Source organism: Camelus ferus, chromosome 1 (genome assembly GCF_009834535.1).
Source record: "Camelus ferus isolate YT-003-E chromosome 1, BCGSAC_Cfer_1.0, whole genome shotgun sequence".
In the NCBI taxonomy this organism is placed as follows: domain Eukaryota; kingdom Metazoa; phylum Chordata; class Mammalia; order Artiodactyla; family Camelidae; genus Camelus; species Camelus ferus.
In genome coordinates this window covers 119,676,506-119,702,856 of record NC_045696.1, presented here as the reverse complement: position 1 = coordinate 119,702,856, position 26,351 = coordinate 119,676,506, and the positions used below count along the sequence as shown (strand labels likewise).

Sequence of the window (26,351 nt, the reverse complement as noted above, 5' to 3'; positions counted from 1 at the left end):
TACATCTAAAATATGTGTAGTTCACTGTACAGGAACCAAACCACATTAAAGGGGTTGAAAAGAAAGGAACAAGAGCACTAAAATTCATCTTATCTTTGATTTTAAGTTACATTAGCACGTGGAAGGAAGTTAACAAAGGAGTCACGTTTTCACCGTTTAAAAAGAAGTTCACATTTGTAAAAGTTCCTGAAGAGGTTTTAGGAACCTTTAAAATCAAACTTCAAACAACATGCTTAAAACTGAATGGTTTAAATGTCAGTGATTTTTAATACTGAATTAAATTAAAATGGACTGGGGAAAAAAAAACCTCAAACAAGCCTGAAAATACAGATGACGCCCAGGCCAGCCTTCCCCATCCCCCGTCTACACTACAGCTGCTCACTCAGGTGTACCTGTAGTTAGAACTTCAGAGGGCACGGCACACACGAAGGTGTTTCTGTAATTTCACTGTATGATCCTGAACACTAACATCCTACGTTACAGTGAAAACTCTAACTGCCAAGTGACCAGATGTGCATGCTCTTTGCTGTCCCTCGCTCTGCGGGCGGGTGACAAGGGAGTTGCGTTTTAACTGGATGGTTCTTCAGTGACCTTGGAAGACAGGAGGACCTGGCCACACTTTCACAATCCATCTCTTCAACGGAGACTGGCCTAAACCTGCCCTCTGAAACTGCTGGGAATTTTTAAGGAATTATTACGGGAATAAATTCTTGCAAATGTCCTTCTGATAAGTCATCATGAATTAAACGGCTTATCACAGATTTCGGATCTCAATGGTCAAAAGCATGCTTCAGAGACCAAGAGTTTTAAATGAAATTTGCTGTTCATTCAAACCAACTGCCTAGTTTCTTCTAATAAGTAATATTTAAAATTTAGTCCAAAATCTTTCAATCTCAAATTTTCCTCTTCCTGCATATCAGTCCTGAGTAGAGGCCAGATATGAATAGACCACCAACAGTTTTCCCTCAGATTCGGACTCGAAGCCTCAAACACCTTCTCAAAGAGCACGAGTCCTCCCCAGAGCACTCCCACCGCCCGGATGCTCTCATCTGAGGACAGGTCTTCACTCACCCAGGACCGGCTTTCTCAGGGAAAGCAGTGTTCCCTGGTATAGGTTTGTCCTGTCACCCCGATTCACAACTTACTACTTAGCTGGGAGAAGATGAAAAAAGCAATTTTTGAACTTTCTTCTCCCGAACCACTTCTGTTATGTTATAGAGAGAAACAAGATAAAAGGAAAACTGCCATGACCAGCTACCCTTTTCTTTAAAAAGGTAAAAATTTTGTTAACATACCCTCCAGCTGCAGCTGCATGGAGACAGGTCCTGCCAAAATCATCTGGAGTATCTATATCAAATCCTACAAGAATGAATATTATGGCAAGTAAGTGTCAAAAATCATACCCCCCCATCTCAAACAAAACTATGAATTACAAATAGGTACAAAATTACTGAAAATAGATTAATAGTGTACAATGCTTCCCAAAAAAGTTACCACTAAAGGACTGAGGGGTTTTAGGACAAATGCTAGAGTAACTGTTTGAAAGCCAGAGGACACAGTGGTACACTATTAGCCATAAAAAGAAATAAAGTACTGACACGTGTTTATGAGACTGGATGACCCTTGAGAACATTTCTAAGAAATCAGTTACAAAAGACCACATCTTGGGTGATTCCATTTCTATGAACTGTCCAGAATAGGTACGTTTATAGAGATAGAAAGCAGATTAGTGATTGCTCAGGGCTGTGGGAGGGAGGGAATGGGGACTGACTACATATGAGGTTTCTTTTGTTGGGGGGGAAGATGAAATTGTTCTAAAATGCACTGTGATGGTCACACACCTCTATGAATATACTAAAAACACTGACAAAAAAATGGGTGAATTATATGGCATGTGAATTATATCTTAATGAAACTGGTTTTTTTTTTTTGAGAGCCATAGGTACTTTGTTACCTGTAGATTATTACTAACACCGAGGAAAGATTTTTAGAATTCTCTCATAAATAAACGGGCATGTGATTACTTGTGAACACACATACACTTAAAACACTTGAAACACAATTACCTCACTTAAAAGATGTCATTAAGAAAAACTCACAAGTGTCTGTGTCACAATGTTAATTTTTCACTGAAACTTCCCCATAATTCTTTCATCAATCATGAGTATTAATATAATAAAATCTGCTTAACTTTCCTAACACTTTGGGAAATAGAATATTATTTAAAATTAATTATGTATTTAGTAATTCTATGCATTTAATAAGGATCGTAGTTTTTAGTAATATTTATAGAAACCTATTGATCCTGTTTTGTTTCAAACTCACTATGAATGTGTGTAGCATTTTAAAACCCTAGTTAGATATGGCATAAATAATTTCACAAACCTAAATGGCTATCAGCTCTTAAAAAGGAAAGGTGCACGTGAAGATAGTCTGCGTCAAGACATAAAGCGGCAGCTGTGGAAACAGCCCATATCCCACTCCCTAGCTGAGAGGGAGGACACTGCTGGAAAAATGAGACCCCTCCCAGAGCCAAAGAGAAAATTCAACCTGAAAATGAAAGGACTCAACATCTTCTATGATGGGTTAATAAAGGACCCATACTTGGACATATCTGTATGTAATTTTGGAATAGCATAGTAAAGAGACTGTATTAAAATGGGGAGGGGGAGTTTGGGGAGGAAAAAGGGGTAATCTGTCTGTGAAGGTTCTACTCACCAGAAGAAAGAAGTTTCCTACAGCAATCTGAGAAACCACTTAAGGCTGCCAAATGGAGGGGGAACATTCCATGTATGCCACGCCTGAAGACAAACACAACCACCACGTAAATTACCAGGAAACAGCTTAGCTTATCCAGCAATCTCCCTCTCTGGGGACGGTCTTTCAGCCTCAGCACTACTGTCGTTGTGGATATGGGGGCCTCTCCTGTGCATGCAGGACGTGCCCCTGGGCTGTACCCACACGGGCCGACAGTAAAACCCTCCTCCCCAGAGGATGATGACCAAGAACATCTAGACGTTTGCCTGGGGAGCAGAATCCATTCTCCCCGCCCCTCCGCTGAGAATCACTGCCACAGGGCAGTGTTCACTGCAGTAATTCCTGTGATGGTAGAAAACTGGAAGCAACCTGTGTTTGCAAATAAGAAGGATGAATAAATTGTGACATCTTTATACCATAATTAAATTTTATAAGACAAATGAATTAAAGTAAATTATAGAGATGAGAAAAAAGCCCAAATTTACATCTAAGTGGCTAAATCAACAACTTCATGTAAAGAAAAGTTGCAAAAAAGTATACAGCAGCATACCACTTACAGAAACTTTAAAAGATGATTAAAAACATGTTAATGAGCATATAAAAATGTAATAAAAAAATAGAAACATACAAAAGAATGATAAACATCAGTTTAAGTAGGGTGTTTATGCCTGTAGAGCATGCAAGAGAATCCATCCTTTAAACAAAATCTTACATGGAAACTTATATTACTTAAAATCTAGAAAGAACTGGGATAAAAAATATGAAAATACCCTATGATGGCTTACCCAATGAAATTGTATTAAACATTTTCTTTTACCACATAGCCAATAGAAAGGGGAAAAAGCTCAAGCAGCGAATACCACACTGAGGACAAAACCCACATCTTCACTTGAGGCATCTAGAAAAGCACGCGTCTGCCCGGCGTGTTCCCCCACCACAACATCAGCACCCGGGGAAGCACTTACTTTGCAGTGTCAGCACCACTTGTAATAAGCGTGTTGATGAGCAGCTCATGGCCGTACCTCGCTGCTATGTGCAAAGGGGTGTTTCCGTTCTTATCCTCACAGTCGATCACAGCGCCTGCAGCAAAGGGCGGACTGTCAGACATAGGACTAGGTAAAGATCAAGGCACATCTATCACATGCAAAGTAATATAAAACACTAGTCAAGGCACAAACTGATGGGTACAGCAACTGAACTACAGATTTCATGCAAGCACATTTAATTGGGCCAGGCACTGGGGTTACAGATTTTATACTTAAAGCAATTTCGTGGACTGAGCATAAGACTTTAACAGATTTAGGAATGACAACAGGCTTCTGGGGTCCCTGTGTTTGGAAACCATAGCATTAAAACAAAATTAAACACATTTCTCTAGAGCAAGACTTTTCCCAGCTTTAATGTGCACTCTACACGTTACAGAGAAGACTGCATGCAGTGCTGCATGAACTACCGGATCATGAGACTATCCCTACCTTTTCCCTGCAAAATCAGAATAAATATTCTCCTGAGGGCTACTAACAAAGAGTTCCTTGGAACATGGCCTGTGAAATGCTGCTTTAAAGTAATGTACTAAAAGTTCTTTTTATTTAAAAGTTTAGCTTGCCTAGTACTAATTCAAATGCAAAAGAATACAAGTTCAGGAAATGAATAAAAATCCTAAAAAGAGTTAAAATATTCAAAAGGGGAGAAAGAAATGCAACCGAGTTTTAACATATAATACAAACTGCAGCGGAAAGGCAGAGTTTCCTACCTAGCAATGCTTTTAAAGAACTCAACACTAACTGCTAGAGAAATTATTATTTACAATCTAGGGGAAACAAAAATAAAAAGGAACATAATTTCAAAAGATGCAAGTACATGGCATCTTAAATTCTTTATTATCTGATTTCCATGAGCCCTGATACTAAATGTAAAAAATGTATACACCACTATGACAATTCCTCAGTACCATTCATTTTGTGGATGCTTTTACTACATTTAAGAAAAAAACACACAGAAATACTTTTTACCACTCTGGATAATGGTTTGGGATCTGGAGAATCTACCGTGGAGGGCAGTCATGTGCAGTGGGGTTTTCCCATCTTTGCTCTGAAATAAACAAGCAAGAGATTAAAACTCCTTCTTAGATCCGTAACATGTATTCGCTGGTTTTATTTTGAATATCCTTTTACAACTTTATTTTGTGTAAAAAGTACTCCTCAAGCATTAAGTTTAACTGAAGCCTCTGGCGGTAAAACAGCTGTCCAAAATTATGAATTAACTTTTTACTATGTGTACCATAAAGCACAAATATACAAAAAAACTCAATAAAAAAAGCCCTGAGTGGTGGGTATGGTGTAATCATATCATTCCTATTTCACAGATGGGGGAACGGAAGCAGAACGGCATTCGATGATTCACCCAAGGTCACAGAACGGAGTGGTACAGCCCAGATGTGCTTCCCAAGCTGCAAACATGTCACATTGCTACAATTCCTTTGTTGTGAGAAAAGCTGACTCCCTCCTTGACCAAGGAAAAGCGAATGTTAGAATTAATTTCAGCCACTATAAATCACTTAAAAAACTTTATATTATTTTGTTTACAATTATTTGTAATAAATATGTTAGCTATTTTCTCAAATTACTTATAAGCCTGAGTTAGGTGGCATCTTTTATTTTGAGTTAAGTAAAGTCTTTTCTTCCCTAAAATTGTTTTGTTAATCAAAACATACATGTGACCATCACAAAGGAAAGAAGTATTTGGGGTATTCTGTTTATCTGACCAAAATTTAGAGTAGAGGGTGGGGTGGGAAAAGGTTTTTATGCAAGTGATACAACCAATGCTGTGGGGTTCATGCTAAGCAAGGTTATGAAAACCAGACTTACACTGCTTTTTAAAAACCATTCATTTTAACTCTACGTAGGACAACCAATTTAAAACTTACAAACTGAATAATCACACAGCTAAATTTCCTTCCAATTTCTAGTCATCACAAGTTGATCAAGGACAGGAACATCAATATGGAGAATGGGATGGAAGAAGAGATGGAGAAAGGTGACTTGATAATCAGGAGAACATGAGGGTCAGCAAACAGAACTATTTTTATAATACAAGGCAAATGTCAAAGCCTTAGCTCCTCAGGCAAGCAACAATTTGATAAGCACCAATGTGACAAATAAACAAAACACAGGGGTCAGGAATAAAGATGTCTTCTTGAATGAATATACATTCTTATTGGCTGAAAACTCACAGCTACCAACAATTTTTATATAATTTTAGAGTTGGAAGGTACCTTAAAAATTATTAACAAGATGGGAAATGTGTTTCAATGAACTTGGCAGTAAGATAATCAGACAATTGCAATTAGCAGGATGTCCTATGTCCTCAGACAAGATCAAAGCAACTTCCCTGAAATCTATTTTTAAACCATCGTCATAGCCTGTTGCCTTCAAATCTACTTAACCACCACATCTTAACTGCTTTGCTAAAAAATTCCCTCGTAAAATACACCACTGAATTTTCTAAATCATTAAGGAAGTAACTTGGAATAGGACCACAGGTCTGAGCATGCTAAGTGAGCCTCTTGCAGAACTGATTCTCTTTCCTACATTTCAAAAGAAAATACACACTTAAAAATAACCAAAGGTACTAGAGTCAGCTATGTAGGCAATGACGTATGAACCAAGAGATTAATTATCAAATTGTAGTAAATATTCCTACCTAAATGGTACTGTATACAATAAACAGAAAGCCTAATTTTTACCTTTTAAAGACAGCACCATATAAACTAACAAATGTGCAATAAATAGCTAATGACAGAGGTAAGCATCCCCTCCTCTAGGACACTTCATATTTATATTAGCAGAGATGATTTTAACTACAGCTACTTTATCATAAACAGATCTCCTAGACACTAAAAATATTTGGCTGACATCTTCTCATTTGAAGAATGTTAAGGTAATTTCAAAATTTTTATTTTTAAAATAGCCTGCTCTTCATTAAAAATTATTAGTAGGCCTTTGAGGAAATAAGTGAAAAATCCCCCCCCCGCAAGATTTTAGGTATTTTTTCTGGGCATTGATTACCCAAACAGCAGGAATCCTTCAAATCAAAATAAGTAGTTCAAACTAATTATCAGTAAACTTCTAGCAGTTATTTAAACTACTAAAAAAACTATAGTAGGGGATTTGATTGAGGACTGAAAGCTTTAAATGTATATTCTTAAAAGAGGCACTGTAACCGTAGTGGGTTCTTTCAGGTCTCTCGCGCCCTCTCCTCCCATGGGTGGATACGTACGAGTCCTGTCCTTGAGCTGGGACAGGGAATTTAGAGCAATGACCTAATTATAGATGGGCCCTCCGCCGCCACAGCTGTCAGAGTGGGTCAGCGGCATCATTAAAGGATGTTCTAAAGTTAGAGTGAGAACTGGACTCCCTTCTTGACCAGTCTGACAGACACTGGCTCACCACACCTACCGAAGAAGCTGACATTTTATGTAATTAAAGTGCTGGAAACACTTGAAGCTTAAATGTTTTCACTAATCCCGAATGGTTCAATTTTGTTTGTGGTTTTCTTTAAACCACAAGATATAGTCTGGCAAGTGCTCAAAGAATGAAGTACTGAATTAACACAGAAGCAATCAGTGAAAGCATCCTGGAAAATATACAATGATGATTACACATTATAAAGTAGTTATGCTCAGCACTGTGGCTTCATGTGTGTTCCCAAAGAACTAAGCACTGAAGGTACATTTATGTTGGCTCCAGAATTTCTCCGTATTTCTAAAAGCCAAATGCTCACTCTTGGAAGTGACTGATCAAAGACCCAGAAAGCAACTACTCCTTACACATAAAACATTGATTCTACCATTGTGAAAACTTTCAAAACAGAGAAGTTGGAAGACTCCCACAGTAAACAGCCATGTACCTACCACCTAGACTCTCTACCACCACCACTGCACTGCAGCGAGAATTATCACACACCAGCCTCTCCACCCACCAGCCACCTACCCACCTGACTATGTGACGCTTTTCAGAGTTAGCTGCGGATGCCACTGCACATTAGCTCCAAACACTTCGGTATGCATATCACTAACCTGGCTTCAATATACCAATACATATTCAGCTTGTAACCTTCTAAGGGAAAATTTACACGCAATGAAGCGGGTAAATCTTAAATGTACCACTTCATGAGTTTTGACTAAAGCTTATTTATACAACACAAAGCCTGCAAAAGACAGGACGTGACCATCAACCAGAAGGTTCCCTTATGCCCCCTTTTCACCAGTCCCCCCTCCCACAGGCAACAACTGTTCCGTTTTTGATTTTTACCCAACTATAGCGTTTGGAACCTCATACAAGTTGAATTTTGTCTGTTCTAAGACCTTATAGAAATGGAAATAGTGAATATATTCTGGTGCAAGGCTTTCACTCAGCATAGTATTTTTAAGATTCATCTGTGTGTATCAGTGATTCATTGCTGTTTATTGCTGAAGGGCATACGCTACTGACTCCAGTGAACTCCTGAGCACTGCATATGGATTCTGATTTTCTCTCATACCTTCATATTGACATCGGCCCCATTGCCTACTAGAAGCTCTAAACACAGTGCTCCATGAGTTGATGCAGCAGCAAAGTGCAAAGGAGTAAACCCTTTCTCGTTCTTCTGATTGACGTTAGCACCACAGTCTATAAGTTCATTCACGACAACGTCCTGCCCATTGTAGCAGGCGACATGAAGAGGTGTGTTTCCATAGGCATTTGGTTCGTTCATCTGTTGGAAGGAAAAAATGCCAATGTTAAAGCAGTCTTCCTAATCACCATTGTTGCGAGCTACTCTGGCAACGTTGTGGCTGACAGCAAATCACTAAAGTGAGAAACAAACGGATAAATACACAGATAAGGCTTATAACAACTTTAAAGTTCTTTAAAAATAATGAACACAGCAGCACTGTGGTATCAAATGGATTTTGTACCTCCAGGGAATATAATTCATACGTACGTCTACTTCATGACAAAACTGAATGATTCCAAGAGATATTTGAGGAAAATGAAAACTAAAATAATGTATTTTTAAAAGCCTACTAGGTAAGGGACAATTATAGAATTAACTTGAATAATCAAGACAAGTGAACATAAACTGAAAATTCTGAGATACATTGAAAAACATGCATATTTTCAGCTGTTTTGCTCACAGTGACAAAAGATTAAAGCTGATAAATTAGCAGAGACCAGAATTTTTAGAAACTGAGTGACAATCATTTCTGTAACCAACTTGGACTCTAGGTTATCTTCCAGACTCACATGTGGGCATTTTACCAAAATAAGCGTGCTCTAGACAACACACTCAACATTGTGAAATAATTCACAGGACTCAAGCTCTTTTCCTATTTCTTAGAAATAAACTGGATGACTACTTTAAAGTTTATGTGACCTCTTTGTAGTGAGGAATTTCACCTTTGTCCCGTCTTCTGGGAGGTCATGTATGGCACACCTGGCGACCCTGGATCTGAGGGGGGGTTAGGCATAGCTGACAGCCTTTAGAGTAAGGTCCCAGGCACCACATAAACTAACCACGTGACTGAGGGGAGGGGCTTTGGGTCCCTTGGGATCAGGAGACTTGGAGACTGAAATCAACCACGTGAGCAATTCTGATCAGTCAGCCACACCCATGTCATGGAGCCCCAGTAAAACTGTGACCACAAAGCCAGGTGGGCGCCTCTGCTGGGCAGTACTTTGTGTACAGCGTCACCCACTGATGCCGGGAGAGCAAGGAGGCCTAACCCCATGGAGGGGCTGGGGGCGTGGGGTGGAAGCTCTGTGTTCACAGTGCTCCTGGATGCTGCCTGTGGATCTCTTCCTTTGGCTGTTCTTAATCTGTATCTTTTCTGTGTAATGAGCCACAACTGTGAGCATAACAGCTTCCAGTGGGTTTTCTGAGTCCTTCCAATGAATTATCCAAGCTGTAGTCGGCTTTGGGAAACTCTCAGACCTCTGGCTGGTCAGAAGCAGAGGCAGTCTGGTGCGGAGGCTGTGCCCTCTAACCCTGTGGTTTGCCCCAATTTAGCACAACTGTACTTTACATTTTCTTTTCTCAGGTCCTTAGTAACAGAAATTGGAGGAAGTGAAAAAGCAAACCTAACTTAAGTCAAGTTACTCAGACTTCATCACCAAAAGCTGGCAGACATGGAACAGATTCTCCCTCAGAGCTTGCAGAACTTTGAGAAGTTAAATTAATTGTTTTAAGTCACCTGTATTGTCGTAATTTATTATGTCAGCTCTACGAAAACTTAACAATCACACCATTGGAGGCCACATGTCACTAAACGGCTCTGAGTCTGACCACTTTTTTTGAGGGACACTCTCACCAGAGTTTATGTTATTTTGCTGTCAATAAAATAAGCTTTCAGAACTGCACCAGAATGAACTTGAAACAGTGATGAGAAACAAGGCTGCCTCATTCATCCAGATCAAAGGTCTCTAAGACATTATGTGACTCCGTTGAGACAAAGCTGTGAGAACTGTGGGCTTAAAACAAAACTACCCTCTGTTTGCACCCTACAAGAGTCTACCTGACAATGTATCTCAATGTCCGGCCCCCACACTTTCCGTAACTACTTGTGTGTTTTGGACTGAGTGTCTCACATAGTCCTGAAGTTGAGTCTACTCAGCTCTACACGGTGTCACGTAGATTCTTCATCTAACCAGAATACCTCCTACATTTCTATTTGCAGCCGATCTAAACTACTCTTTCTATTTAATCTGTGTTTTAAAGAACCAGATGAGTTTGTCAAAAATGTACCTAAAATAAGGGTAAATACACTAAGAGTGGGTGCAAAGAAGATGTGCCGAGAGGCTGGACTGTGGGAGCTGGAGGTATCCTTAGCTAGCTCAGGTCCGGAGTCAGACACGTTCAGATGACGCAGCAGCCCTTCCTCACAAACAGCAGGGGACTCAGAGCCGCCAGGCCAGGACCCCCCGTTCTCCTGCCTCCCTCCGACCGATGGCCGGTGCTGTGAACAGCGACGGTCACCTACAGGGAACAGGAGACACACTGGGCAAAGAAGGCTAACACCTACCCAGCCATTTAGGAAGAATAATCCAAGCATGTCTGATCTGTGGGTTTCCTCAGCTGAAACAAAGCTACAGGGCCTAGAATGTGATGGAAAGGAAAAACTTCTGCCAATTAATTGTTCACCTTTGGAATGTGTTTTACCTCTTTTTTTAAAAAATTTTTTTTCTTTTGGTAGGGGGAGATAATTAGGTTTATTTATTTACTTATTTTTATAGGAGGTACTGGACACTGAACCCAGGACCTCGTGCATGCTAAGCACACACTCTACCACTGAGCTATACCCTCCCTCACTGTTTTATCTCTTAATATACTTTGACTGATTTCATATCTTGGTCAGATATCAGTGTACCATACAGTATGCAAAGGACTATAAACAGAAAAGCATTAGAAGACAAAAACATTATTGTAAGAAATTGTCTCCTGAATCTGTGTAACATGCACCACCACTGACAGCACAGACACACAGGCGCTCCGTCCCTTTGCACTGCTCAGCCGGTGCACCTACATCAACCCCCAGGTCTAGAAGGTACTTGACGACGCTGATCATCCCGCTGGAGGCTGCGGCGTGCAGGGGCGTGTACGACTTCTTATCCTTGCACGTCACCTCAGCGCCATGTGCCACAAGTAACTTCACCACTTCAATGTGACCTGAAATGTGTTTATGAAGAAAAAATACAGATGAGTACAGGGAAAATATGAAATATAATCCTGCGCATCTTTAAGGAAAGGTAAAAATGCAAACTGACTACATAATGCATGACAGGACACCGATGAGTCACAATGACAACCAGAGGACAGAAAAAAACAATTCAGGGTAATTTTGATAAATGTTGATAGTGCTAATAATTGAAAACAATACATTTAATGGATTATTTTATCTAAGGATAAATCTGTGATCTATAATCCTCCTTTTGCCTAGATCTTACTGTTTTCAAGGTTGTCTGAATACACTCTGAAGTTCTCCAGTTAGCTTTTTATGTCTAATGTAAGACTTCAGTTTATGTTTGTATGCTTTAGTGGAATCTTCCACTTGGGTATCTGGGAATGACTTGGGCTCATTTCTTCAAAGTGCTAGGTCTTTAGAACACACAGCTAAAAGCTGCTTCTCCCTTGTTATTTCCACTGAGTGTCCTTAACCCTTGTCTGCTACCCACCCTGGCAGGCTAGGTTATATATGCTGTGGTCAGTAGTCGGCTCCCAAATCTCAGCAGCTTGCACAGTTAGTGTTTTACTGTTCACTAGTGTTACTGTAACTCAGTAAGAGGGCTCTGCTCCGTCACTCAAGGATCCAGACTCACGAAGCCGACGCCATCTGGGAGGCAGCCGGTCACTGCACCAGGCAGACCGCACAGTCTCACAGCAGCGAGCGAAGCTCCGGCCCAGGGCTGAGGCTGCTTTCACCGGTCAGCCGGCCTCGGGCCCCCAACCCCAGGGGAGGCCAGGAAGGGGAACGTGTATCTGGAAGGTGGGAGAACCACTCTTCTCTTTTTCTATCTCCTCGCTTCCTGTCAGATTAGCTCACGCAGGGCTTTCTCCTCTCCCATAATCCCTCCCACCTCTGTGCCTTCCTTCATGAGAACGAGTCCTTCCCTGTACGGAATGTTCTGCTTGGGTATTTCTTTCTAATCATTGTTACTAATCCTTGAAGGTCACGTCAGTTCCCTTCTTCCCTAAAAGTCTTACAAGACTTCGAGTTCCCCAGAACTGCATGGTCAAAGCATCATGTACCTGCAAATACCATCTAATAAGCATTTAATACTCTTATGATCTTTCTTAAACCTGAGCCATTACTTAACTAACTCTTTAATTACTTTGATATATTAAGTTCCCAAATACATATCTTCAAAGGCAAATATCATTGGATTCTATGTTCTACTTCTTGGTATGGTTCACACAAAACAGGCACCCAATAACTACCTGCTACATCAAACAAGCTGCTCAGGGTGCCATTTTTAATACTCCTTCATAGGGAAGGAGCATATCAAGTTAATAACTATAAAAATGAGACTTTCAGCAGGACCCATCCCCACTGAAATAAAGACACTATGAGATGCACAAAAAAATCAAGTAGATTTAGTTGTTTATATAAAAATTATCAATTAAAGTGGATACTTTCAGCTATCTCCCCCCCATCTCAATATGAAAAATATCTACTGTATTTTTAGGAAAACATCAAAAGACTATCTATCAAATCATTAGATGTCAAGCTAAATGTGACTACCATGCAAAGGTACTAACTGGTACAAAAGCTCTCTCATGACACATCACTCTCTGAGCTACGCTCTAGAAAGACAACTGCTTGGGCTGATTTTAATGGCTGTACTGAAAACCAGGACTTACAGTACCCAGGAGGCTCACACACAGATACAGCTTTAAAACTGAACAAATGCATATTACTCACTAATATGCCAAAGTGAAAATCTTAAAAAAATCTCAATTTTTAAGACTAGAAGGCCCATAATACAAACATAACGGAAAAACTGTTCAAAACCAACATCACATTATACGTAAATGATGCAGATCATATTAATTGTGTGTACAAACTAGCAGACTCCAAGAAATGTGAACTTTTCCTAACACCAGTACAGCTGTATTTTTAAAAAGCATGCACAGGCAATGTTAAAACTGACAAATATTTATTTAAGCACATTTCTGAAGTATGCATCAGTTCCCTCAATGCACCACTGCAAACATGAAGAAAGGGCCTTTGCACAGCCAGCTGGGGGTGACCTACTTAAAAGAAAAAAGGAAAGAAAGTTCTAGAGTGAAATAAATGGTACTGTTGTAGCTGGGTGGACCCTAGTCAGAATAAGCATGTATCTTCCTTATCAATTTACAGAGCGGTGCTACCAAGGGGACTGGGTTTCATTTAACTCATCTGGGGCTACTTACAGAAGGCAGCATCCGGCAGACATGCATGGCACACATAATGCTGTAGCCAATAACAACGTCTTTTAAAAATCACACCCATGTAATGTGAATGTGATAAATGTAACCACTATCCTTCAGTAATCTGGAAAATTCTCTACATTTTTCTTTTGTTCATGAATACATAACTAAAATAAAACGGGCTATGTTTAGAATTTCTAAATTTTTATGGAAAGGAAAAGGAGAAAAAAATACCATTTCACATCAACTCAAATTATGCACTGCTTCATGAAGAAGTAACGTACTGAGCTGCCTGTCAAGGTAATACAACGTTTATTCAGTATTCTCTATGTCCAGGTCATCCCAGTAAGGTAATCTGAGGCAAAACTTGCCTGGACCTTGCTAAAGGTACTGAATGCAAGAGAAAAGATGAACGCGGAAAAGGGATCTTGACGAAGGTTCATGGGAGAAGCAAACTGTGGGTTAGGGAGGGGAAAATGCCCGGCCCACTGGGAGGTAGAGGTGGGAGAGAATTCACCAACAGCATAAGGTAAGAGGTCGGGCCTCGCAGAGAAGGCAGGCAGCCTCCGCCAGGGGTGGAAGGTCTGGGCAAACAAGGACGCCTCTGAGAAATGAGTGGTAAGAACACGTGGATCCTCGCGTGTCTCAGGCTAGCAGCAACAGTGTCTCCAGTAGTGACAATGACCGGGATTTCAGGCCCGTCTAACAGACCAGTCAACAACAGTCTGCTTTCACATATTTAGCCCCTTTAATCCTCAACGCCTAGAACAAATGATGAGTTTTAGAAACTATGTGTCAATACTCCTCTTTTTCCAAGCTTAAAGGAAGGAAGAGACAGGGAAGGGAGAACTGTGAATCTCTGAATGTTTATGCTCAAAAACTAAATGAACCCCGAGGGCCAAGAAACACAGTATCTTTTCCAATCCACGATCAGCCCAAAAAGGGACACTCAATAGATCAGGGCAAACAGAGCCATACGAGGGCTCCTGAGATAATAACGCACACCAGCTCTCCTGGGAGCTCAGAGGCGACCCACGAGATTCTTTGGCCTTCAATTTCATAAAAACAGCTGTTTAGCCAAGTCTAATTCTCTGGAGATACAAGGCCTGGTGCATTCTGCTTAATGTGCAGGCCCTTTAACAGAACGTACAGAGTTTTAAATCATAGACTAGCTGTTCCTAAACTGTCCTGAAAAATAAGCTACTCCAGAATATTCAGAAAAGTCCCCAAGACTTAAAAGATGGAGAATCTACAGGCTGTGAGGAGGGCGCTTCAGGCACCCCTGGACACTTGCTTCTGGACGTTTTATCTTCAGTCAGCAGAAGAAACCTGCCCTGACGTACCCAGAGGCACAAGCCTGTGGTGTGAGAGAAACGTCAAGAGGCCAAGAGTTATTTCTACGACAGAAAAAGGGTTTTCCTGGACCTCGGGGTACTGACAACAGGCCTGAGTTCAGTGGGCTACTTACATTTTTCTATTTTACAAATTAATTACAATTAATTTTAAGTTTTTAAAATTAATACCCTTCCACCAAGTCTTTCTTTAATCTTCTGATTTTAAGTGAGAGACAGGAAGAGACCAAAACCAAGAGTAAGGAGTAGTGAGAAGCTGTGCCTGTGAGGGGGCCAGCCAGCTTGTCACTGTCATCGGTCAGTGTGAGCGTCCCTGCGTGACCAGTCTCCCCAGTCTGTCCACACAGGGCTTGTCCTGAGCCCAAGAAGCCAGGAGAGCTGCAGAGTGGGACTTCTGGGAAAGGAGGGGTTCCTTCAGCTCGACTTTAAGAGGCATCCATGGATGCCCCCCCACCCTACAATCACAGGCATGGCCCAGCCTTGCAGGACTCGTAAGGTTTGGGGCTGGTCTTAGCGCCCACGAGCCAGCATCTCTACCCTGTCCTGTGCATTTCCAGTGTCCGAGGCAGCTGATCTGCCTCCTCCCCAAGCGTCCAAGGTACCGCAAGAGCCCACTAATGACTTGTTAGCGCTGGGCGCGTGGAGCTGCGGCTGCCCCAGGACTGTCTCACAGGAGCAATGTCAGATTCAGGGTGCAATTCTGCAGATCCTAAGACTTTTCAAGATGCTAAAAGCAGAAAAGCCTCTACTCTAAGACTCAGTTTCTTTCTGTGAAATTGCTGTTGGAGAAGTCATATGTGACGATGCCGATTTAGCCCAGTGCTTTGCCCCAAATGATAGGCTTCTTAATACATCTTCATAATTCCTGCCTTACTAGTCCCACACAAGCAAGGATGGGTACAGGATGGTACGAGCAGGCTTTTAGTAAACACCAACCTAAATTTTGCACCCCAGGCCCGTGTCTAGGAAGTCTCTCCCTTTGAAGGTACATCAAATTAATTTTAAACAGCTTTCAGGAGAACTGGACCCAACATACTCCTGTCTTGGCAAACTTCTCTCACCACCAGGCTGGTTCCCTGCGGGCAGCAAACTCAGGTATCAGGTAACTTCTTACTGTCCTAAGAGACATGTTCCACCAAATGCAAGAACTAAGATGTCCTAACTTTTCCTTAATACATCATGTCAAAAAATACATTGAAAAAGTACATACCCATATATGCTGCCCAATGGATAGCACGTCTATCTTTCTTGTCAAAAGCATTAATATTGGCACCTCTAGACAGGAGCAGTTTGACCATCTGGAATAAAAATAAACACGGTTTCATCAAAATTCATCAGAACTGTTCTTGAATAGCCCTCGTGACAACTGCTCATCTCCACCTTCTGCACGCTGGGGTTTCTGCATCTGAAGGAGCTGGACTACACAATGAAGACCCTTTAACATCATTTAATAAACAACAGGACAGAACAGAGAAAAAAGGTTTCAGTGTTGCTGAAGCATCGGTGTCTTTTAAAGATGCCATTTTGTGTCCCAGTGTTTTATGAACAACTAAGCACAAACCTGCAAAGTCTAAGGCGGAATATTTAACAACAGGTTCTCCTCCTCCTTACAGCCCAAAGTGTTACTGAAATTCAAAGTGCATTCTGATCCCAGAAACATCTTAAACTTAACTCAAACACAAATGCAGTGTCTAGAACATGATTAGACCTGAAGGTCACTGCACAGCCCACTGACCTCAGAATGTACCGAGAATAGCCCCCCCCAGTGCTGGAAAGGGCACTCCAGATGTGCAAAAGGGACTCATCTAGGGACCTGAACGGCAAGGGAGGCAAGAACTCTCTCTGTCGCAAAGGCAGAGGAGGACAGCGAGGACCACTGCAGTGGCGCTCAGCCCTGGGAAGCCGGCGTCACCTCCCCTCGGAGTCTGGGTCTGCGGCAGACGCGGGGGCTGGACCCGCCAGCCTCCCAGGCCCTGCCACCTCTGGGCTCCGGGCTCCCTTGCGTCTTCTACGGACACACGAGTCTGCTCTGGGCTGGGACAACACCTCACATTAGCCAAAGCTTGTTGTATCAGAGAACTAAATACTCATTTTCTTCAACTGTTTTCTTCTGATGGTCAGTCATCAAAGAATTCCTGGCCCAACTTTCAAGATAAACTATAAGAAAATGTTTCTATGCTCTGCCTTCCTTTGCTCCTCTTTCTGGACAACAAAGCCGCTCTGTCTTCCTAGATACTTTTTCCCACAACGACGAGAGAACACACTTCACACTGTGTATAGCTGCCTGCCTTCTCCTTTGTCTCCCCAGGGTGACCATGAAATTCAAGTGCAGAGGCTGAATTTGATCAATTTCTCAATTTGAGAAAGCTGTGTCATGAATGAACATGAAAAGACGTCTGAGGATTTGCTAAAGGCAAAACTAGATAAAAATTAGCAAGATAGGTATTTTTGTTTGCTTTTACTGCGGACTGATGAATGGCTAAAAAAGGCAAGCTCATTAATAAACGGCGTGGGGGGCGGTGCAGGGAGAGAATCATCGTCTACCTGGACACCACCTACCTCTCCGTGTCCGCTGAAAGCTGCATGATGCAGTGCAGTCCTCCCTGCTCGATCGGACACGTTTACGTTACTCAGCAGGGGCACCAAAGCTTCCGCGCACTTGACAGCTTTATTAGCAGCTGCTATGTGTAAAGGGGTTTGCCAGTTTTTGTCTCGAGCGTTCACATCTGCAGAATGCTTCAAAAGTACCTGAACTGCTTCCTAAAACATACGAAGACATAAGTTAATCAAGACAAATGAGCTGACAGGTTTAGAAACTGCATATATATATATATATATATATATATATATATATATATATATATATATATATATATGAAATAAAATTTATTGGGGAAATACGGTTCTAGTAGAACCTGCTATAAATAAGCCAGAAAACAAAATACTCTGAACTGAAGGCAGTAGTCAGAGCTACGTAAGATGCATCAAGATAAAACGTTCCCCTTTCCATCCTCCAATTAAAGGCATAACAATATTCATCAAAATGTACAAGAAGAAAAACTGACGAATGTTCTTCAAACACATTCATTATTTCTTTTTTTCTAGATGGTGAGATATGATTAATTTATACTTTCAAGAGCTTTAAAAAGTAGATTTATCGTTTTGCTATTAAATATATAAAAATGTAAAGCATACTATTTCCTAAAGTGTTACACAAGGTATATTTTACAAAATGAAAAGTCACTAGCATCTAGTTCATGAGAGAGAGAGAGAGAGAGAAAGAGAGGGAGGGAGAGAGAGAGGGACGGGGGGAAAGAGAGAGAGAGAGAGAGAGAGAGAGAGAGAGGAGAGAGAGAGGGAGAGAGGGAGGGAGAGAGTTAAGCCTTCGCTGTGACGCTGCCTGGTGGGAAAGTCGGTGTAAACAAGGCAAATTAAGAGTTTCCTGTTCAAAGGAACTGGCCTCTCAGAAGGACAAGGAGAACTTCACAACATACCCACAAACTGGACTCAGGGCAAGCTCGCAAGGAATCCAGTAAGCCATCAATATTAAGCAATATAATCAGAAATGACTTAGCAAAAATTTCCCCCTTACAGTGATACTCCAATTTTTGGCAGATGAACAACAAACAACACATGAAACGAAAAGCACCAGAACCAGAACAGAATCATCTCAGTTCTGTCGTTTACAAGGCGTAACTTTCCTAGTCTAGTAAAACTGATCCTTGGTTTTCTTCTCAGCCAAGAGGGGAAACACCACCTGCCCACCACTCATCTCAGGGCTGCTGCAAAGGAAGCTGATGTGCATGACAAGCATTCAAAAGGTTAAAATAACCATAAATACGCAAAGCAGCAAGAAGACTGAATTATTCATGATTCACACATAGCCTTTAAAGCCTTTGAAATGAAAAGTAATTGGAACTGTTTGAAATATGAGAAACAGCACAAGCCCGGCCAGACTGGAGGGATGTCCACCAGTCTATCGACCTGCTAAGTAGCTAATCAAGGACACACGGAGGCCTGTCCTACACCCCAACCCCACTCCGGCTATTTACCCATGAGAGAGTTTAAAAGACCCATCTAAGAATGTTCACGGCAGCTTTGTTTATTCATAAGAGTCAAAACCAAGAAATGTACGTGTCCACCTACAGGGAAACAGATAAACTGCCATACGTCCATACATGAAACACTACTTGCAACAGAAAAGGAGCCAACCGTTAAGGCGCAGAACAATACGGACGAACGTTAAGTCAAGACACAGAGTGTTATGATCCCATTTTCATAAAATTCTAGAATAGGCAAAGTTACCCAATTGTGAGAGAAATCAGAACAGTGGCTGCCTCTGGGGACTGACTGAAAAGAGACGTAAGGGAACTTGCTGCAGTGATGGAATCTTCTACCTCTCGAGTGGGGAAAGCTTACATGGGTGGATACCTCTGCCAAAACTCAGACTACGCACTTAAAAATCTGTGCATTTTACTATAAATCATACGTCAATTTAAAAAAAAAGGAATACGGGGGGAAAATAGAGGAATATGTACTCAAAATTATGGAGAACAAGGTACAAACACAAACACTACCAGAATTCTCCAGCCTCATCCCCAAGAGGGTGTACCGTGACTTCGGGGATAAAACTAACACCACAGTAGGAAGTGTCAGCAGGGATGTTAACAGATGTACCTGAAAATAATTAAAAACAAAATGAAGAACATATAATTGGGTAAACTGGGCAAACAAAGCATACTATGGATGCCAGGCTTGCCTTAATTACTCTCACTCTAGAATTCACAATGCACAGCTTAAAGTTTCTGAAAGGTGTGGAATATTTATGTTCCATTAGCAAGAACAGAAAAATCAAAACTATTCTTTTGTTTCCCAGAAAAGCAAGAATAAATCCATTTTACGGTTGAGGGAGGGCAAGACGACACCCGAGGGAGCCATTTACACACAACGACCCCAACCCCACTGCTGGGGACTAACTGTGTACCCCTATAATCCATATACGGAAGCCCCAGTCCCCCAGTGTGACTGTATTTGTAGAGAGGGTCTTGAGGAGGTAAAGCTAAATGAGACCGTAAGGGAGGGGCCCTAACCTGACACGACTGGTGGCTTCTTAAGACGAGGAGGAGAGACTCCCCCTCCTCTCTCTCCACCATGTGAAGACACAGCGAGAAGGCAGCTGTCTGCAAGCCAGAAAGCGTCCTCATCAGAAAATGACCCTGCTGGGCCTTGACCTGGGACTTCTAGCCTCCAGACTGTGAGAAAATGAATTTCTGCTGTTTAAATCACCCAGTCTATGGTATTTTGTTACGACAGCCCAACCTGACTAATACACCCACCATCTACCACTCAGAAGTTAGTGCCATATCACAGTAACAGTGATCTTTGAAAACTTAAAGAAAATTCAAGAAATCTGTAAAGATAGGAGACATAAAAACACACCAAAAAGGGTGAATTTCTGGAAATTACAAACCAATAAGCCTGACGTTATAACTTAGTAAAATTCTAGGTTTTATTATGAACACATTAAAAGCATTTAGAAAAACATTAATGTAGGGATAATCAACGGTACACCTAGTGTCACTAATGACAATATTACCAGAGTAACCTTGATCCCAATTTTTCCATTATCAGAGGGTATGTACATGTAAGAAATGCTGCAGGTGTGCCTTGAAAAAACCATCCAAGCAATTATCCTCTGACATTGATCTACATAAGACTACGAAATACGGGGATGTGGCGATAACAAAAGGTTAAACAATCGTATCCAGAGAGTATCTATTCATAGCTTGGGGTCAGACACAGGAAGAAAAAGGCTAATACATTTGCAAATAACCACCATGTTGCAATGGACCACTAATGTCTCACGTGGTAGCGTATTTTAAACTCAATTATCGACATCTAACTAAAATGTTAATTCCTGGAGTTGAGGTATTTAAAAAAAAAAACCTATCTTTCAGAGGATGTAGTGTGATGTGGCTTCTTAAAAAAAAAAAACAAACACAAAAAGCTCTAATACTCAGAAACTGATTTATTCAGAAGAATACTCAGCATTTACAGAGAGTTGAATTTTATGCTCCCCTGGGAGAATGACAGTCACAAATCAGTGGTGGAAAAAGGACAAGAGAGCCGGGCAACACGACCGGCTGGGTGTCTGGCTGGGTGTGTGGGAACCACGTGACTGCAGGAGAGCTGGGGGCTTGGGACAGTTAACCCGAGGCAGTCTTTCTCAACCCGAGTTCAGTGAAGAAACTAAGCCTTAAGACATCTGCTGTCTGTGATGAGTTAACGTCCCCACGACGTGTCTGCAATGATGTTACCATCTCTGTCCCTGGGAGAATTGAGAAGACACTCCAATCTTCCGTAGGGCTTACTCCTCTCATGGTATCTCAAAACATAAAACAAAAGCTATCTAAAGTTTTGCCTTTTACATATTCCTCTGTGGTTATGTTTTTTATTAAATGAAGTGTGTACAGCTCTTTCACTCTCAGGATGGAACAGGAATCATGAAAAGAACACCAGTGAAACCGATAACCTTGACTAAGTTTCCTAGCAGTTTTGCTAATTATGAGATTTTCTTTTTAAAAGAAAAATAATCCCCAGGGATCAGGGTTTACAGAAGTTATATTTTTATAGAATGGTCATATTTTATGGTTGTTTCTCATAATCCTACAGAAGAGTAATAATACTAAGTAGCTGAGTAATTTTTAAGATGAAAAGCCTAAACTTAATTTAAGGCTGAAAAGTTGAAACTTAAACGTATTGGGGTCCACTGCCTTCTAGCCCACAGTTGGCCCTTAAGTTCAGGCTAAGGACATAGTTTTTAAAAATCAGCAATCAGGTCTCTGAGCAGAACTTGCAATCTGCCTCTAACATAATTATTTTCTTTAAGAATTTTTGCTCTGTTTCTATAAATATATAAAGTGTGCTTTCTAATGATTTAATTTGGCAAAACTCTACTAAATTTAAGTCATATTCCTAAGAGTCATACCAAAAAATAGGTAAGTATGACTCACTCACAAATTTCAGAGTTCCCAGGTTTCTGGTTAATGCCTTAGTTTTCGGGATTCCCAGAGCTGCCCAAGATCACACAGCCAGAAAGTGGCAGGTGACATCTGAAGGCAGTTTCTCCAAGCCCCGCAGTTCATCACCAGGGACTCCTGCCACCTCCCCTCTTGCCCCGACTGGGGCTTCCAGCTAACAGGCTGCAGGGTCTGCAGTCCCTGCCAGCCCTCCTCTGCTCCACGTCTCTGCACCTGCCCAGCTCCTGTTCTGGGCTCCAGTTGTGCCTCACAATAAGGACTACAAGGGAGGATGAAGAGACAGGCGTTCCCCCGGTTTCTCAAGGAAACCCCTCCTGAGGCCCGAGCGTTCCCTCTCCTTCTGCAGAGCTACTGGGTCCCAAGATGGGGAGAAGGACCAGTAGCTACACTTCCTTGTCTCCTACCATGTGGCTAACTAAAGAAAACGTTAAATTTATACAGTCACACACTTTTATATTTTAAATTATTTAAACAAATTTTCAATAAGCATCATTATTTTAAGAGGTAAAAGGGGAGCTCTGGGCACAATGCATTTGTAAAAAGCCCCCATCCATTTCAGAAAGGTGGTAAAGTGACAGAAAAAAAAAGGGTCCACGTTTTTGTCTCACCTCTACCACTCAACAGCTAAGTCGTTTCTGGCAAATCATTAACTACACAGTTCCCTGAAAACATCTAACCTACCAGGATGTCATGAGGACTGGAAGATATGAAAGATAAAGATGAACGGTCTCCAGAAACGTCACTTGTCTTGAAGAGCAAACAACACACAGGATTACAACTATACCAGAAATGAGGAATTGTTCTTCCTCACACGACACCTAACGTATTTTAAGGTTATACATTTAGAAGTGGCAAAATGTGAGATCAAGCAATGTTTCCGAAGCTCATTTCAGTGCTTGATATTTCAATTAGTCTTTACACGCTGCTGAAACTCTCTCTCAATCGCAACCAGCAGAACCTCTGTGACACATCTATTAGGGCTACTGTGAACCAGTAGAGAAAAGCCATGAAGAATTTATACAATAGAAAAATAATTTCTCTCTTGTAGGAAGTGTAGAAGGAGTGCCTTCAGTTCTCTGCTACTTTAGAAGCTCTACGAGGCCTTAGTCAGAAAAGGGAAATGGAGCAATTAACTTGGTTTGTACAAATTCCAAAGTAAAAAAATGACCAGTCTAGGTATTTTCAGTTGTTTTTTCCTTTTTTGAAAATAGAGAACTTGAATATGGGCTCACAGGCAGGCCTACTTAATGATTTCATATACAATATATTTACTGAGAGAAATTTCATACCTCACTACAAGATGCAACTGCTCTGTGTAAAGGTGTCAACCATTTGCTGTCTTTGGCATTAACTCTAGCTCCTGCAACAAGAAGAAAAAAATAAATTGAAATATTTTGCATAAAATATTTTAAGTAAATCTCTTGAAATAATAGTTACATATAGTCCAAATTGGATGAATAACAACTGAAAAAGTAGTACTGCACTTTTTTATACTTTCTGCTAATAAATGACCCTTAAATTATAAAACAAAATTATCCTTTTTAATTGATGTAATTACCCAATAAGGTATTAGCTCTTTTTATTAAGAATCAAATAAACATCATTTTATAATAGGCTAGAAAAGCCACCTTTATACAGAGCATATCCGATGTGAAAATCAGACTCCACTTGAGAATGTATGTTAAAAACTCAGATACTTAAATGAACAGGAATACTTAGACACAAAACATTGACTATTACAAAGCCTTCATTGTATTTCTTTACTAATTAATGCATCATGTCATGAAGCAACGTAATAATAAGAAAACAGTTTTCCACTGATGATTAAAAATGCATTGGTACTATAGAGTTATTTTATTAAACAGAAACAATGACTATAAACTAAGGGACAAAAAGTTAAGAAAGAAAGAAAGAAACCAACCCCATGTCTTTTCAGGTTCCAAGATGTAATAATTTTTAAAAAATGACAAAAACAAATCAACTATGTACAGTTTTTTAAAAATCATAAGCCAATGGACAAAACCTATCCTTAGTAAAATGGAAATACACCTCCTAAAACAAAAAGTGTATTACATAATTTGAGGGGGGATCTATCGCCTAGGTAAAATCCACTGGTTTCATGCTTAAATCTGAACCAAACAGAAGCAGCGCACTCACTGCAGGACCCCTGTAAGTAGAAACGGCCCCGGCCCTCAGAAGGGCACTGCAGGCAATCCTAGACTTCCACCTAGAACCGTAACTAGCAGTGGGCAGAGGCTTCAGATACCTAGTCCAACCTCCTTACTTTCTAGATGATGAAATGCAGCTGCAGAAGCTGCTCAACGTCGGCCAACTCTAGCCGCACCAAGGACAGACTCAGACGACCTACTGTTCACACATTCTCTGCTTTGTGAGGTTCTAGGGAATATTCAAGTGCAGTGAGTCCAAGTTATGGCCCCCACAGAGACTAGCTGCAGGTCCCTAACTGGCTGTGTGATCCCTCTGAACCTGTTTCTTCACATACAAGACGCATCTCCTAATACTGTTACAAAGATTAACACATAACCAACGTACTGGTACACACACAGCACACATATGTTACAGGTAGACTTTAAAAGTCCTCAACATGAGAGAAAAGGAATGAAATGCAGGTGTAGGATTGTCCACAAAGGCAGCAGCTGAAATTTGAGAGCAGAACTCTCCGTGGGCAGGGACGGTGAGGACACTCAAAGAATCACGAACCAGTAGGAGAGCTTTCAAGGTGGCCTAAGGCTTTGGGTGAAACAAAGGGATTCAGCAAAATACAGAATCAGGTAGAGAGAGTGGTCTGTTCACGTAATACACATCTGCACAACTCCCCGCCAGGTCCTGCGGAGACCGGACGGTGACAACACAGGCTGCCTGATGACGGCGAGGCCAGCGTTCGTGCTGGGTGCGAGGCACAGTCAGCCCAGCGCCTGACGTGCTCACGGGTCAGAAGGCCGGGCCCCTTCCTTCTCCACCCCCGTCGCTTGGAACTTGAACGGTTCTCTAGAGCGCCTGCACCTCTTTCTGTGAGCCTGTACCTACGTGCACAGCAGGAGGGCAAGTCCTGGCACCAAGGCCTGAAGGGCAGCGACACAGACACTCAGAAGTGAGAAGCACACTGGAAAGACAAGGGGAGAGAAGACTGAGGCCTGATGGCCGGCCTCCGACCTGGGCAGGGTCAGTGTCTGATTCAAGGTTATTAACAGACAAGGAAGCACAGTGCAGCTGTCCCCAAAATGAGGATGATCTCTATGCGCTGGCAAAGATCCGAGCAATAAAAAGTAAAAAGAGCAGCAAGTAAGAACTGTATGAATGTTATTCTTTACTTTTACGCAGAAAAAGGAAATCCTCAGGAAAGCTGAGACACTGGGAGCAGCAGCTGCCTGTGTGTGTGTGTGTGTGCTGGTGGTGGGGGCAGGGAGGAGCGGCTGGTGTGACAGGGGACAGGACTGAAGGCAGCTCCACTGGGGCTGTGCACCTGTGAACATACGCATACTTCAACTCTGAAATGAAAAGGAAACACCGCATCTTCAAAAAGTGAACTGTATTTAAGAGGAAATAAAAGGAGCGGTCACAAAAAACAGTCCAAGAATTTGGCTTCTAGTGCAAAGAAAAAAATTAAAAGGAGCAAGAGGGTAAGGACAGTCTGTCTTTCTTGTGGATACGGATTATCAGACAGACAACTGAAGGAGGGAAGTCTAATCTTCACAGTGCATTTGGCAGCCCAAAGCAAAAACTCTGCTGGCTTCATTCTTCCATTTTAAGTTACAATAATTAATTAAGTAGTCTTTCTTTCTCTTTACTTTTAATAACAAAATCACAGTTAATTTCATCAAAACATAGGTGACTACAACCAAGAGTCCACCAATGGCTTCATGCTTCATGAGGACACATCATGCTGCTACTTGCAACAAGTAGATAATGGGATAAAAACTTTGGACTGTTCTTTTCAGATTCTGAAGATACTTATCTGCTGGAAGATCAGCAGTGGGATTTTAGACATCTGATCACAACCTTTCTCACAAGACACTCATATTTCATTAAATCATCTTTCTTCTAATAACACTAATCAAATAGCTTAATTCCTTGGAAGTGAAAGGGCAAGCAGGTGAGAAACGGCTGGGCTCTCTCTCTGAGCACAATACAAGTATCTCCCCTGCCACATGGGTGAATTAGTACGTGCCTTATATATTAACAGACACGGCACACCAGTGCCCACTAAAAGAGCAGACGCTGGCTGTAAAATGAAAAA

General features: G+C 41.4%; 1 protein-coding gene across 10 annotated transcripts in view; it reads right to left on the bottom strand.

Annotated features, from left to right (window-relative positions):
- ANKRD28 (ankyrin repeat domain 28) overlaps positions 1 to 26,351 on the bottom strand; it is a 155,162-nt gene that overhangs the window by 27,623 nt on the left and 101,188 nt on the right. For 5 of the 10 annotated variants that reach the window (XR_004323315.1, XM_032489075.1, XM_032489094.1 and 2 more), the window contains 9 exons: positions 23,383 to 23,453; positions 17,613 to 17,813; positions 16,264 to 16,351; positions 11,318 to 11,460; positions 8,299 to 8,511; positions 4,770 to 4,848; positions 3,723 to 3,837; positions 2,719 to 2,801; positions 1,296 to 1,359 (listed from right to left, as the gene is read on the bottom strand). Coding sequence is in view for 9 of the 10 variants with exons in the window: in XM_032489075.1 (XP_032344966.1) it covers positions 1,296 to 1,359; positions 2,719 to 2,801; positions 3,723 to 3,837; positions 4,770 to 4,848; positions 8,299 to 8,511; positions 11,318 to 11,460; positions 16,264 to 16,351; positions 17,613 to 17,813; positions 23,383 to 23,453 (1,057 nt within the window). In the remaining variant the exon portion in view is untranslated. The remainder of the gene's footprint in view (positions 1 to 1,295; positions 1,360 to 2,718; positions 2,802 to 3,722; positions 3,838 to 4,769; positions 4,849 to 8,298; positions 8,512 to 11,317; positions 11,461 to 16,263; positions 16,352 to 17,612; positions 17,814 to 23,382; positions 23,454 to 26,351) is intronic. The other 5 variants (XM_032489106.1, XM_032489133.1, XM_032489138.1 and 2 more) reach the window with 1 other exon arrangement.